At 44.4% G+C, this 13,848-nt stretch overlaps 1 protein-coding gene across 1 annotated transcript in view; it reads left to right on the top strand.

The window, feature by feature from the left end:
- The window catches only part of WDR74 (WD repeat domain 74), a 50,021-nt gene extending 36,455 nt beyond the window's left edge, over window positions 1-13,566 (top strand). The window contains exons 6-11 of the mRNA XM_069207169.1: window positions 2,668-2,769; window positions 2,972-3,072; window positions 4,685-4,740; window positions 5,172-5,314; window positions 5,766-5,822; window positions 12,615-13,566. Of these exons, the coding sequence (XP_069063270.1) occupies window positions 2,668-2,769; window positions 2,972-3,072; window positions 4,685-4,740; window positions 5,172-5,314; window positions 5,766-5,822; window positions 12,615-12,824 (669 nt within the window). The 3' untranslated portion in view covers window positions 12,825-13,566. The remainder of the gene's footprint in view (window positions 1-2,667; window positions 2,770-2,971; window positions 3,073-4,684; window positions 4,741-5,171; window positions 5,315-5,765; window positions 5,823-12,614) is intronic.
- The last annotated feature ends 282 nt before the right edge of the window (window positions 13,567-13,848 follow it).

Here is a 13,848-nt window from a genome sequence, read left to right as displayed (position 1 = left end):
GCTAGTTTTCTGCAGCTTAGGGATGCCACCAACTTGCCGTTTTTACCAGGAGCCCTTTAACGTTAATGATTTCAGCCCTCTACCTCCATAATTTTGGCTTTTTGTTAGGGAGCTAAACTCCGAGGGCTTGGAGACTCCTTTTCTTGTCTTCAGATACGATTTGTAGAGTTTTTATTTGTGCCCTGACTTCTTGATTATTGAAATGCACCACTGTTATGCTGATTGGACAACTTGTTGATTTACTATTGGTATTCAAATAGCTTCTTAAATAAATAGGAATGCTCATCTGACAGGATTTTAGCCACTAACCTCCATACATAGGCCAGCTTTTAGTAAGCCTGGCCAGCATGTAGCACCATAGCTTCTCATCTTTGTTTGTGTCTCGCTAATTAGGCATTCATTTTCTTTCGTGCCTCCCCTGACATTTATTTTGATCATGGAGAAATGTGTCCCGCTGACCAGAATCAACACCAGGTTTTACCAGTTCAGACAATTACCTCATCTAGTAATGTTCCCTAAAATTCACCCTGCTCCTGACTCCAACTCACTGCATGCATCTTACAATGAAGAAAGCCTTTCCTCTGCTCGCCCGTATCTCAGAGCACCTCCATAAGTTTCTTAACAGTTAGGCTTGGTTTCTGTGACATTAGCTCTGCCCCCAAAGCCGATATATTAAATTTATTTTTACCACCATTGCACCTTCTTCCACCACCATTTGGCGAGTTAGTTAGCCTAGCCTTTTCTCACATTCTGAAAATCTTCTGTCACTGTTTCCGGTGTTGCAGCCCTATAATCCGACTAAAGCCAGGCTATACCCCTTGCCAACCCACCTGATTTAGCTCCTCTAATATCCTCCATTAGAGGCATTCCTGGCATATTCTATTCTTTCTAGTCCTGCTCTCCTGATGTTTTCGATGGTCACAGATTGTTGCATCACTGTCCTCTGATTTTATATAGCTGCTATCAACAAATCCTTGCCAGTCTCCCTCCTCATCCCACCATCTTCATTTTATGTAACTTCTTACGCTAGCTTAGAGCCTTTTATAACCGATCTTGTCCCTCCCTAGCAGGGTCAGAAAATGTGCCGCAGAGCACGAGATTATTGATGCCCAGAAGTCAGAGCCAATATACAGGCTTGAACAATAAAGTATATGTCATAGTAGTGCTAATAAGTTCTCTGCCATGTGACCTGTCACGTAATGCATGTCCTAAAATATTATAGGCAATGCCAGGTAAGTCTAACACACCACCAGTGCTTATAACTAGTTTACTTCCAGGTGTTAAAAGAATACAACCCCAACCTGAAATATGTAACAGACCAGTAAGTCAAAAGACTACGTAATCAAAAGCTTGTATGCGCTGTAAACATGTCACCCATCTCAATTATTTGAGCTCCCTCATGTTTAGTCACCCTTCTCCCTGCCAATTTAACCATCCCATGCTTTGTTCTCCCTTGTTTGTCTCCAGCTGCAGTCCCAAAGTTTAAAATGAATCAGGGCAAGCACTCTTTTGCACAGTAGCTTATTGCTCAACATAGTGAACGACGTGAATGTAATTGATCAGCAAAGCAGTAACAGTGGGATTCTGGTTGCCTTAGACAATGGTAAAGCTCATGAAACATTCTCCAGCATTATGAATTTTGATGGACATATTCTTTGCAGGGTTAGAATAATATTTCTCCTGACTATCAATATTTATTCTGTGATATTTTTCAGATACGCATGATTTCTCTGGTACCAACACCTGTCCTGCTGTGCATTGTAGCAGAATGTGACTTTGTACATGTGTGTATCAGAATATCCCAACATCGTCTGCGGAGGAGTGATGTTTTTTAGAACTTTTGCAGTCTTGAAGTATAGAACAGTTTAACCAAACAAGCTTTCTGACTTTAAAACATGAGGCTTTCAATAGGTTATTTATGTTGGGACGTCTGGTAAAGCACCAAATACATGACTAAAGTGGTATTTTGAAGCCAATATAGAGTTGGTAAAATAGGCACTAAAATACATAATGCAGTACCACATTTACAAAATAATTCACGGACCGTGATCCTTCCCAGTGTCTCATTGGACCCTGTTCTGTAGTGTGCCACCATTCATTTAGCTGTGCACACAAGTATTCCACTACCTCACAAAGACACACACGAGTGGAAAAAGCTGAGGCATAGCATCACCAATTATGTTCCAGGACTTTAGAAAGGGTATATACTACACACATTCCAGTCTGCCTCTACAAGACTGTCCTCATACCGATCCTACCTATGCTTCGAGATGTTTGGATGGTTAAAGGGAAGGGTTCTCTAGTGCAAATTAAGCATATCGACAGACTAATGATTATCCTCACACCCTCCCTACATCGCTGCCCTTGTCCCGGGGGCATAAGGCTGTACATGAAGTTGGTTTTCTTTCCATGTGGAGGACTAGCCCTAAATCATCCGCTTTCTACTTATAAGTGAGGAACTTAATCTGGGCCATGGTATTGGACTGTATTCACAGCACTAATAATATATATGTATGGCTTGATAAAACAGTAGTTATTTGTAGCTAGGAGGACCATCCATCTATTAAAAGATGCAACAGTGATTAGTATGGTTGTGTGAGGAGAGATATTAAACAATACAGTAACCAAATTCATGGATTCTCTAAGTCCTCTGCCTTCAATTCCCAGGTGAGCAATGACTGGCTAGACTTGCGGGTTCCAGTGTGGGTTCGAGATATGCAGTTCCTACCGGGATCAGAGAAAATTGTGACCTGCACCGGCTACCACCAGGTAGGTAGGTGGACAGGAGGGTTAGGTGTGTGAAAGTGATATCTTGCAGAAACAGCTGAAAAGCAGGGGAATGTGTTGCACCTTTCATGGGGAGAACCCAGGGTGGGAATAGCCTGGGGCGTGGATCCTATCCACAAATGCTTTGAAAGAGCGTTCATCAAGCAGACCTACCCTGCTCACTTCATGCACACACTCTTTACAGGTCCGTCTGTACGACCCCAGCTGCCCAAAACGCCGGCCTGTGCTGGAGACATCCTTCGATGAGCACCCATTAACTGCCCTGTCACTGACTGCAGATGCCAGGTGAGTCGCTGAGGGTCTCTCTCTGTCATTGGTCAGTCCATGCTGCTGTCAAGATGAATCGATATCTTGAAGAAAGAAAACAGGGTTTGGGGCTTTGTGAAAGTCCACAGATAACATAGCCTTGGATTAATGATAGTTCTGGAGCTTGCCCTTGTATCAGTCGCTGGGATTTCAATTCAAGGGTATGTTCAGAGGCATGGCACAGGTGGCTTATTAAAGTAGGCATCAGTTTTTTTTTTTTTTTTTTTTAAATAAATTGTATTGTTTATTAAACTGGAAAATCATCCCTGCTAATTCTTGGGTAATTTGAAATAACAACACGTGGCTGTACCTAAGCTCATACTGCAAGAGAGCCTTTTGGAATTCAAATCTGCACCAAAATCCTTTCCAGCTTTTACTACCTCATACTTTCTGCAACTGAGCCAGACCTTGTTGAGTGGACCACATCCCACTTTCTTTTCTCTTGGCTCCTTTGCCCCCCCCCCCCCCCCCCTCCCCCCCTCCCCATAGCCAGCGGGTTTTCAACATTATGCTCATTCAGTAACTTTTATATTTAACAGCAGAAAACAACACGAAGTGCTAGTATCTACTTCATTAGTTCACAATTAAAGGGCTCTGAAGTAATACATCCAAGCTTTCATAATGTGCCAGGACACTTGGCTGACACCTTCCACTTGTAGGGCTTCCCAGTACATCTAAAAGTACATGAGTTATTAACAGTTAATCGCTTTGTTTTACATAGTCTCTAATCCCTTACCCATCACAGTATAGCAGATAAATGTATAATCTTGAGCAGTTGAATGCTTCTACCAATCCATTTTACCCAGGGGCGGCCTCTCCACAAGAGCGGAGGAGCGTTGCCCAACTAAAAAAAAATCCTCCAAAATGCCCCAGAGCTCAAAAATAAAATGGTTATAAACTTTCTTTGTTACAATTTTATTTTGTAGCACCCCGTCCTGAATGGAGTGTCATGGTGAGGCGACTTCTGCTCTCCTTCTGCACATGTCCTTTTGGCCGGCCATCTTGCGAGGGCTAGCCTGACATGTGCACCTTAAAGTTCTCTAACCCAGCTGGGTTAGAGAAAGCACAGGCCTCCACCGCTCTGAGTGCTGAGAGGCCACTCCCACCAATCCTGACACTAGTGTCATGCTGGTTACCAGCATTAATCCAGCGTCAGGATTTGGTAGTGCTGTTTTCTGGTCCCCGCGCCAGATCCAAGACGAGGACGCCGTAAAAGAGAGGGAGACCTGTTGCTTCAGGTAGGTGCCCTTAAAAAAAAAAAAATATATATATATATATATATATATATATATAATTATTGTATCCCTGCCGTAATACAAACTAGCCGCCACAGATTTTAGCCACCTTTTCTCTATAGACAGGTCCTTTACTTGAGACCGCCCAACAAAAAAAATATTGACACTTAAGTTTTTGACACACGGTTATTCTGTTGATTTCTCTTCCTGATGATGATTCTTATGTTTTTTTTTCTTCTTTTTTTGTCATAAATTGCTTGGTAGTTTCCATGGTGGGGAAAATCCCTACCCTCCTACAGCCCAGCAGCCATAAACTAGCCTTGTTTAATGCTGTGTATCACCCTATCTTTTTTCAGTGCGGTTGTGGTAGGAAACACACATGGGAATATGGCTGTCATCGACCTGCGACAAGGTGAGCTTTAATGGTTATGTTTGAAATTTGTGTTTGTCACATTCCTTTTATAAATTGCTCTAAGCATGTTTGGCTATGTGTGCATAAAGAATAAAAAGGTGGGTTCACTTGATTGAGGGAAGATGTGACGTTTGTGTGCATGCAGATGACGGTAATAGCTCTGAAGAAAATTGAAACCAAAGTGTGAAAACATTCTTATTGTAAGCAGGTATTGTGAATAGAACAGTTAGAAATCCATGAAAGCTGGATACTTGTTCTTGATAAATTTACAGGTGAGTAAAGGGGTGGGGGGGGGGGGTCAGAGGGTTGTTGGAGTGGTTTGTCATGCCCCAGCTCAGTACACCGTGGTCCCTCGGCACTAATTCTTGCTAACATTTCTTGGGGAAAATACCTACTTCCCTCTGATCTCTTTACTACTACCTCTCCCACAGGTCGTTTGCTGAAGACCTTGAAGGGTTTTGCAGGCAGCATCCGCAGCATACAGTGTCACCCCACATTACCACTGGTGGCCTCCTGTGGCCTTGACCGATTTCTGCGGTTGCACAGCATTGAGGACAAAAAGCTGTTGTACAAGGTGATAAGGGGAGGTTGGGGGGTTGATTCGACACTTCATGGCAGCTGGGGTTTACGCTCCACAGACACTCAACAGTCACTCCCACACTGTTGCCACAGTCATCACTCCTACGTCAACACCACATCCAGGTCTCTCACACCATGCCCTACTACCCACCTTCCTACATATACAATCCTCAACACCAACCAGCCATATAGTATACCTATACCCTGCTCTCTCTTGGCCTGCATTACACCCTCGGACTCACCAGTGCACATAGTCCCCCAACCAGGTCTTCTGCAGGCCCCTTCCAGAGCTCATACACTGCCCCAGCAGCGTGTACACATACTCCCTCTCTCTCTCACCCAACACACCTATCCATCCACCACATTTGGTTATCCTAACATAATCCCGTGTGATTTTTTTTCACCATTGCATAGTCTCTGGTTTTTACGTCTCTTGTCTCTCTCAGGTCTATCTGAAATCTCGCCTCAATTGCCTTCTCATGACACGACGTGAAAAGTGGGAGGTGAGTGTTTACTTAGACACATTTGCCTGTCAGTAGGAAGTCTCTGAGGTTGCAGGAGGCTTTCAAGAAAGTCTTCCTTTGATGTGGGCTGCTGAACTATTGTGTTGTCTTTTTTTTGTTTTTTTGTTTTTGTGTTTGAGTTGAACCTACCAGACAGCGCAAGCTCTTTTTTCAAAAGACCTATTTTTAACTTACGATGGGCATAAAGCTTGCCCGATGCTTACCAAAGGTTGAGATTGTTTCTCTAATATGCTTCATTCTCATTCCATGGCTCATCTTTACGGAACTCTTTTTCTTTTTGCCTAAGCACTCACAAGTGCATATGTTTTCCAGCTGCCTCCCTTGTGTTTCTCTGCCCCACTGCGCTCCTTGTTGCTTTCTCGCCTGTATGCTTCTTTTCCTCCCTGACGCTCCCTCCCTTGTGTGCATCTCCACCTACCTTCCTTGTTTGGGCCAAGCAGGAAATTACTGCTAGTCCTTATGCTTTATAAAAAACAAGCGCTTTCGAGCTATTTCATTTTTAACAACTTTTTTTCCTATTTACTGATCTCAGATCGGTTTAGAAAAATAAAAATCACCCTCGTCCTGTGCAGGCATCATTCTGTATGCACTTACCTACACAATAAAACAACTACCAGCAGCCATTTGTTCTCCCTTATGTTCATATTGTACAGCATCAGTATGTTTGCTGATGCCATTGCGCATGAACAAAAAGGCATTGGCAAAGCCCATTGGTCTCAAAGGAGAAACCTGACTTGTCGGCTTTTCCAATGCTTGGTCTCCTCTGACAGCCTCTCTTAACCATGTGCAGTCTATGTTTCTCTTCCAGTGGTCAGCAAATTCACACACAAGTGTACATCATCTTGACAAACACTACGTTGCCTCAATTTCTAATCTGCACTTTGTGTTTTACACATGATTCAGATTCCTTTGCTGTCTTCTAATCTGCAGTGTTCTTTTTTTAAGTTTGACAGCTATAAAAGATACAGTTCTGCCTCAGCTGCAATTGTATTTTTAATAGTTCTTTGCTCAAATTGAAGCTTGGCTGATAACTCCCGGTCACAAATTTGCTCCCATGAGAAGTCCAATGCCTTATACATATGATAAAGATCACACTCCTCCAACGTCCCCTGAATCTAATACCATCCTGCTATTTGTCTAAGGATATACCAAGTTCCCCGGGTTCCCTGGCCTGTCCTCAAACCTCCTCCCCCCCCCCCCCCCCAACCCCCCAAACAAAAAGCAGCCTTAAGAAGGGCCACGCTGTAGATCTTAGGTGGGATTTCAGCTCATAGTGGCACGCCTCTGGGCCCCATGGAGCCGCAGGGGTCTACAGCAGTACTTTGACTAGCGGATCTGCCCCAACGCTGTCTGCCTCTGACGAGCACGCTACCATGCCAACCACAGCACTCACTTTCACTCCAGCACCAAGATCCATGCCGGTTCCTTCTGTATCGACACCACCAGCATCGATCGATGACCATGTCTTGAAGAAGTTCGCTGACCATGAACTGTCATCAGCCTGATCCATGCATTAGAAATACTGTTGCTCAGTGTAGAGATAACAAATATATTGACTGAGATTCTTCAACAAGGGCAGTCTTCCTCTGAGCCATTACTACCATTTAATGCAGCCCTTACGGATGCCCTTCTGGTGGCATGGTCTAAGTTATGTTCATGCCCGGCAAGCAATCGACCAGTGAAAGTGACAAAGACCAGCTTCTGGTTACCTGGATTTCCTCACAGAGCATCCTACATCGGAGAGGCTGATGGTTCAAACTTGTCGAAAATAATGCTTTCGGAAAGGAAATGTTTTCATCAGCCAGTTTGGCCCTCAGATCCATTAATAAAGTTTGCCTTCTAGTGGAGAGGTACACCTCTACACTATGGGACATGGCCAGTGGGATCTTGCTGGTCATCCCGGAAGACCTCAAGGGCTATTTAGCGCTGATGATACATGATGACCAGGAAGAAGCCAAAAATGTGCTCTGAGCTGGCCTGAACATTACAAATGGCATCAATAGAACTACAGCACCAGTGTTGTGCTCAGAAGGCTTGCCTGGATGGGATCCACTGGGTTTTCTGAAAACATGCAAGCGTCCTAAATGAAGATGCCCTATGATTGTTCCAGGCTATTTAGAGAAAAGGGTAACTTGGAGCAATAACTATTCAATGACCGATGCACCAAATCACAATCTTTGTGGCTATTAAGGACAGCTAAACAATTTCCCCCACCAAGACAGAAAATTCACAGCTTTTCCAGGGAGTTAGTTTACAGCCAGTGGCAGCCTGCTCCAGCTGTACAACTGCAGCCAGCACAGTCCTTTTGAGGCCAGAGCTTTAGCACCAGCAGAAATCACTTCAACCTACAGGGACGGCAGTCCACCAGTTACTTTACTCCCCTGCTGCAGTGGCTACCTTATCTGCTTTAGTTTGCCCTCTCAAGCTCCTCCCCAGACAACCTTTCTCCCACAAGGGAGTGACTTTCAGAAGAGCATTCTGCAATCCTGATGCAGGATGTCCATTTTCTGTTGTCTAAGAGTGCAATGGAGCAGGTACCGGAATTGTAAAAGGGGGAACAATACTGTTTGCATTACGTTCTCGTCCCAAAGAAGGACAATGGCCTATTTGGGTCCTCCAGCCACTGAACACCTTTTCTTTTTGAGGAAGGGCATGTTCAAAATGCTCTCTCTGGCTCCAAACCTGGCAGCTCTAGACCTAGAAGACTAGATGGTGCGTTTAGACTTTGATGCATATTTCCATTTACCCATCCCGCAGTCCCACAACTGTTACCTGTGATTCATTGTGTCCAGGAACACTTCCGATTACCATGCTCGCTTTCGTCGTTACCTTGGCCCTTCAGGTATCAATGAAAAAGACAGAGGTTGCCGCTGCCCGTCTTTGGAGGTCACAAGTACACATATTCTTGTAACTTGCCACCAAAGGCAGACTTGCCACAAATAGTTATGGACTACTTTCAGAACACAGCCAAACTCCTGACATCATTGGGTTTCACAATCAACGAGTCGAAGTCTTACCTGAATCCCTCACAGAGACTTCATTTTCGTTTGGGACACAGTGGCGTTTAAGGCCTTTCTTCTGCCAAAGCGTGTCCAGGATATTCAAGATATGATCCTGATGTTTTGTGGCCAATCCTGGTATTTGGTGAGGACTGCTCTGAAGCTTTGTGCTTTCCCGGCCTCATGCATCCTTCTCTTCCCGAATGCCAGGTGGCACATGCAGCCCTGCAGTGGAATCTCAAGATTCCAGTGGGCTCACTATCAGGAATGTTTGCCAACTCATCCAGTCTTTGAGGGAGATGGAGCAGAATCTGAAGTGGCAGCTGGCAGACACTGACCTATCTTGGTCAGCAAGAGTTCACTGTGGTGACAGATGTGTCACTGCTACCTTGGAAAGGAGGCTTCAGAGAGGTGGAGACCAGAGACCTCTGGTCTTCAGCAGAAAGCCAGCTTCATTTCAGTCTCCTAGAGCTTCGTTACCCTGCCTGCCCTAAAAGCCTTTGTGCCATCCAAAAAAGTGAGGCTGGTACAATTCCTCATGGATAACACAACCACCATGTGGTACTTCAACAAACCAGTTACATAAGACACTACACCTCTGCAGGCGGCTGGTGCAGCAGAACGCCTTCCTTGTTCAAAACACCTGGCAGAGTCTTTGAATGCCAGAGAAGACAAACCAAGTACACATCGCCTGGCAGGCCATGAGTGGAGTCTTCATCCAGAGATTGCGCAGGGAATCTTCAAGCAATTGGGTACAGCCTGAGTTAGACACAGTGTTTTTGGTTGGCTAGGCTATGCATCTAAGCCAGGCAGAACCCACCACTCTAGTAATGGTGACGGAGTTACCCACCCAAGATAACCCCCCCTTTGGTAGCTTGGCACGAGCAGTCAGGCTTATCCCAGAGGTCATGTGTAAAGCGTCTGCACAATCCACACAACACATGTGATGCAATAAATACACCACAAAGTAAACAACAAGTTATATAAAAATAAACTGTATTGCACATAAATCCTTAGATCAAAAACAACATGCATCAGTAAATACCCTGCTACACAAGCAGTTGTTAGAACATCACATAGGTTACTAGTACTCTGCGAAAGCAAGCAGTAGTCTGGTAAATACCAAAAAGCCACACGTCGGGATAAACATTCTCAGATCTCAAGGCCAAAATGACATGAACCCATAATTATATTGCCTGGCTGGCAATGATCAAGTCTCACAATAAGAGCAATATACGAACCAGCAACTTACATATTTGTAAACATCATGCAAACCATAACTGTGCGCACCATGTCCCACCTGAAAGGGTATGTATTATCCTAACAACGTCAGACAATCTGAACGATATAATAAAAAAGAAACATCATAATTGGGGCACACAGGGCATGAAATACCACTGTTTGGTTGTGACAGGAACGTGCAGGAGTCACCACGTAAATCACTGAGTATTACCTTGCAAAAAAGAGAGCTTTAGCGTTCCTATTAAGCTAAATGCAGTGATCAGTCATGGGAACATGGGAGCACGGAATGTCGGTGAACCCACTATGAAAAATATGGTAATTATAGCCGTCTTCTGAATGTGGCTGCGTTCCCTGGTAACACTCGGGGGCCTCCGTCGAGGTCCCATCCCGAATTGTGAAGTTTAAATGAATGCCTCCAAGGTAGGTGCAGATGCCGGTGCACACATGTAGGAGCGTTGAGTGGGCCACATGTGGGAATTTGCAAATGGCTGCTCACGAGCGTGAGGGGTAGGTACTACCACCCAATGGGCCTGCCTCGCCTTCGCGGTTCACCGGGTAGTGGGCCCACAACCAGGACTCAAAGCATCTCCCTCGGTCTCCGCAGCAACCCTTGAGTAGTCTGGTGTGCCACACTTAGTCCCTCAGAGTGGGTGCGCTTCAGGCAACATGTCTTCCTTCAGGGGTAGGAGCAGAAAAGCCCGATTTTTTTCTTTATTTTTATTTTTGGGGGGGAGGGGGGGAGAGAGGCTGGGGGTGTGGAATCCTCTACATCCGATGTCCTTACTCCTGGCAGTCTCAGGAATGTTGCAGTAGGCAATTCAATACCTTAGTGTTGGAAATGCCTCCTATTTTTCTGACCTGTTTTTGTTGGCTTTAGGACTCTGGGTACCTTAAGTTAACCAGTGCTCTTTATGGAGTTCTCTGGTGCAAAGAAAGAAAATCGTGCAGAAGAGGACTGCACGTTCTCTGCATCAACATTTTTTATGCACTAGCCAAGAAACAGCCTGCAGGCTCATTCTTCTAGGGCCAAAGCCACTACAGTGGCATTGATGCGAGGGATGTGTTTTCTAGACACCTGCCAGGCTGCAATATGGGCATTGGTGCATATGTTAACAAAGTACTAGCATCTTGACAGTCTGGTCCACTCGGAAGGTCACTGTGCCTGCTCGATTCCACAAGTCTTTATTAACTGAGTCTACTTCCCAGACACTGCTTCTTTGGGAGGTAAAAATGGTATCTATTCTATAGGCAAGTCGTGGTTATAAGTATCTCTCAGGGGAACAAGTTTCTAACCTTTAGTAATGCTCCTTCTGGTGGACACTTTATCTAACACAGATTCTTGACTGCCTCCCCAATAGCATGTTTAACATCTAAAAAGATCCCAAGTTAGTAAATGTGCATGCTGTATGACAATTTGTTTTTCAATTCTCATCTGAGGGTGTCAAAGGATAAAGATACAAAATAGTAGCATCCATGTGCAAGTATGGTGATTTTATGGAGCTCCCTTTCGTCACTTACAGGGTGGTATGGAACCACCAGTTGCCACATACTGGCGCATTGGAGTATTGCTGACGAATTCCCTGGAGCCAGTCTGGTTCATGGGGCTATTCTTAAGGTGAAGTATATGTAATTAGAGTATCCACCGGAAAGAGATTTACTGAAGGGCAAGTTCTTTTTGACATTTCTGTTCCATCTTTGTCACCTTGGCTACTTCTTTATCCGCTTCAGTATTTGTGATTAGGGAATCTGTTTTGCATATTGGTGTGCGCCTTGAGTACAGTCTCACATAATTTCCAACTGTCTTCATTCTGCCGTTGGCGCTAAAGCTAGTCCAGATTAGCACCGCTGTGTCTTCCTGTGGTTCAAGTGTATTTTTGCAGTGGGTGTTCATCTGCATGGCGTCCATCCCCTTACTGTGCAATTTCTTGCTCGAATGGAATATGTTTATGGTTAGGTCTTTTTAAGTAGTCTAATTTCACAGCCTCTACTTCCACTTGTGGATTTTGAAGCATTGTGTAATTTTCAGAGGTTCTAGGCTGAAATGGTAAGAACTTTATTGGGTGTGTATGTAGATGGGTTATTCAGCTAAAGGCAAGCTATTGGTTGGTGTATTTGTCAGCGTCAGCGTCAGTAATGGTGCTGATGAGGCTTACCTGTTTGTTAGCCAGGATGGAGTTCACTGTGATGCACTATGCCAAGCTGAAAAAAACAATTATTTCCCCTCGCCTAGGGCTTAATAGTGGCAACCCCACCCCCTTTATATTGTCCTGCCCTTGTCACTAGGATATTCATACCAGCGTGGCCTGGATATTGTGATTCAAGGCAGGCAAAGCTGGTTCAACACCTTCAAACCATTCCTTTACCAGAGGAGCACTGTTCTCCATACAGACAAAGTAATCCTTTTCATCTGAACGATCAGAGAGACTGCTGTGACCTCTGTCTTTGCTCATAAAGTGCTGAGGGAGTCATTCAGGGCCGCCAGATTCGAGGTCTGTTAACTTGTCCAATCTGATTTCTGCTCTCTTCACAGGAGGAGGAGGTTCTTCTATCAGCTGCAGCTCAAGGCGAGGTGAAGGAGGAGGAAGATGAGGTCTGGACTTCGATGGAGACTGTGACAGAAATAACAAACACACAGAAGGCTAAGCTGACACCTGTGGTGGATGAAAAGACTGCAAAGGCCCAGAAGAGACTAAAGGTCCAAGGGACCAGGAAAGGAAAGAAAACAAAGAGGACACTGTGATCTTCATAGGCCACATTGCACACAAGACTGATCTTGGAATAAATAGAGACACACAGTCTCTACTGAGTAAGCACAAAGTTAGCTCACCTGGCATTCTTCCCATAACAACAGTAGTCCCAAACCATACAGAGCTGCAGTTGCTTCACCATAGAGCAAGGGCTCCTATTATTGTTTGTTCATGAGGCAACTTCTACTGAGTGGCGGTGCTCTGCTTCACCCCACAATAATACCCCTTAGTGAGCAGAAGCAAAACCACTTAACGTGCCACTATTGAGAATGGTCACCCCTCCATCTTAATAGTGACCATTGCTTGGAGCAAGAACACAGCTGTGTAACCTGTTAATAACAGCCAGAATAGAGCACTTGCTGAACAGCTTCACCTCACTGTAACAGCCATTTCTGAAAAAAAGGTGCAAATGAAAGACAAGGAGAGTTTGCAGATTTGTAAGCCTGTCCTGGAAACATTGGGACAGAGAAAATCCCACATTTGCTTTTCTGATTTAGACACCTCTGTGTTTGATTATACGGTTGCTGAATTATTATTGATATAATTTAAAAGCAACTATGTGGGCCTATCTCACAAGCACACTCAGCACCATTGACTTGAAGAACCCTCTCAGAACAATAGAGCGTACAAGTTTTTTAATGTATTTTTGTGCATACTGTTTTTCAGGAACTCTGATCAAATTTGCCGAAAACATAAAAAATAAATCAATAAAAACTTGATATCTCTTCCACAAAACATTATCAAAAACCTTTATTTCAGTGATCTCTATGCTGTGGCACTGCAACAGTAGTTAAGGACAGCATGAAAGGCATTGCTAAAACATTGTTTCATTTATTGCACACATAAGCTGTCTAACCCCCAAATTATATTTAGTTGTCTACCTTTATCTCTTATGCTTGTAAAGCGATGGTAGTCCTTTGTTGGCATTGTCTTCTCTCAATCCAAGTTAACCAAACCCCAAGTGAAGCCAGCTACTCGTCTGTGGCCGCGCAAGTTTCAGACATCAGTGTGGAAAGA

Source organism: Pleurodeles waltl, chromosome 9, assembly GCF_031143425.1.
Source record: "Pleurodeles waltl isolate 20211129_DDA chromosome 9, aPleWal1.hap1.20221129, whole genome shotgun sequence".
NCBI lineage: Eukaryota > Metazoa > Chordata > Amphibia > Caudata > Salamandridae > Pleurodeles > Pleurodeles waltl.
The sequence above is the reverse complement of the archived record's forward strand: the minus strand, read 5'-3'. Positions and strand labels throughout refer to the sequence as shown.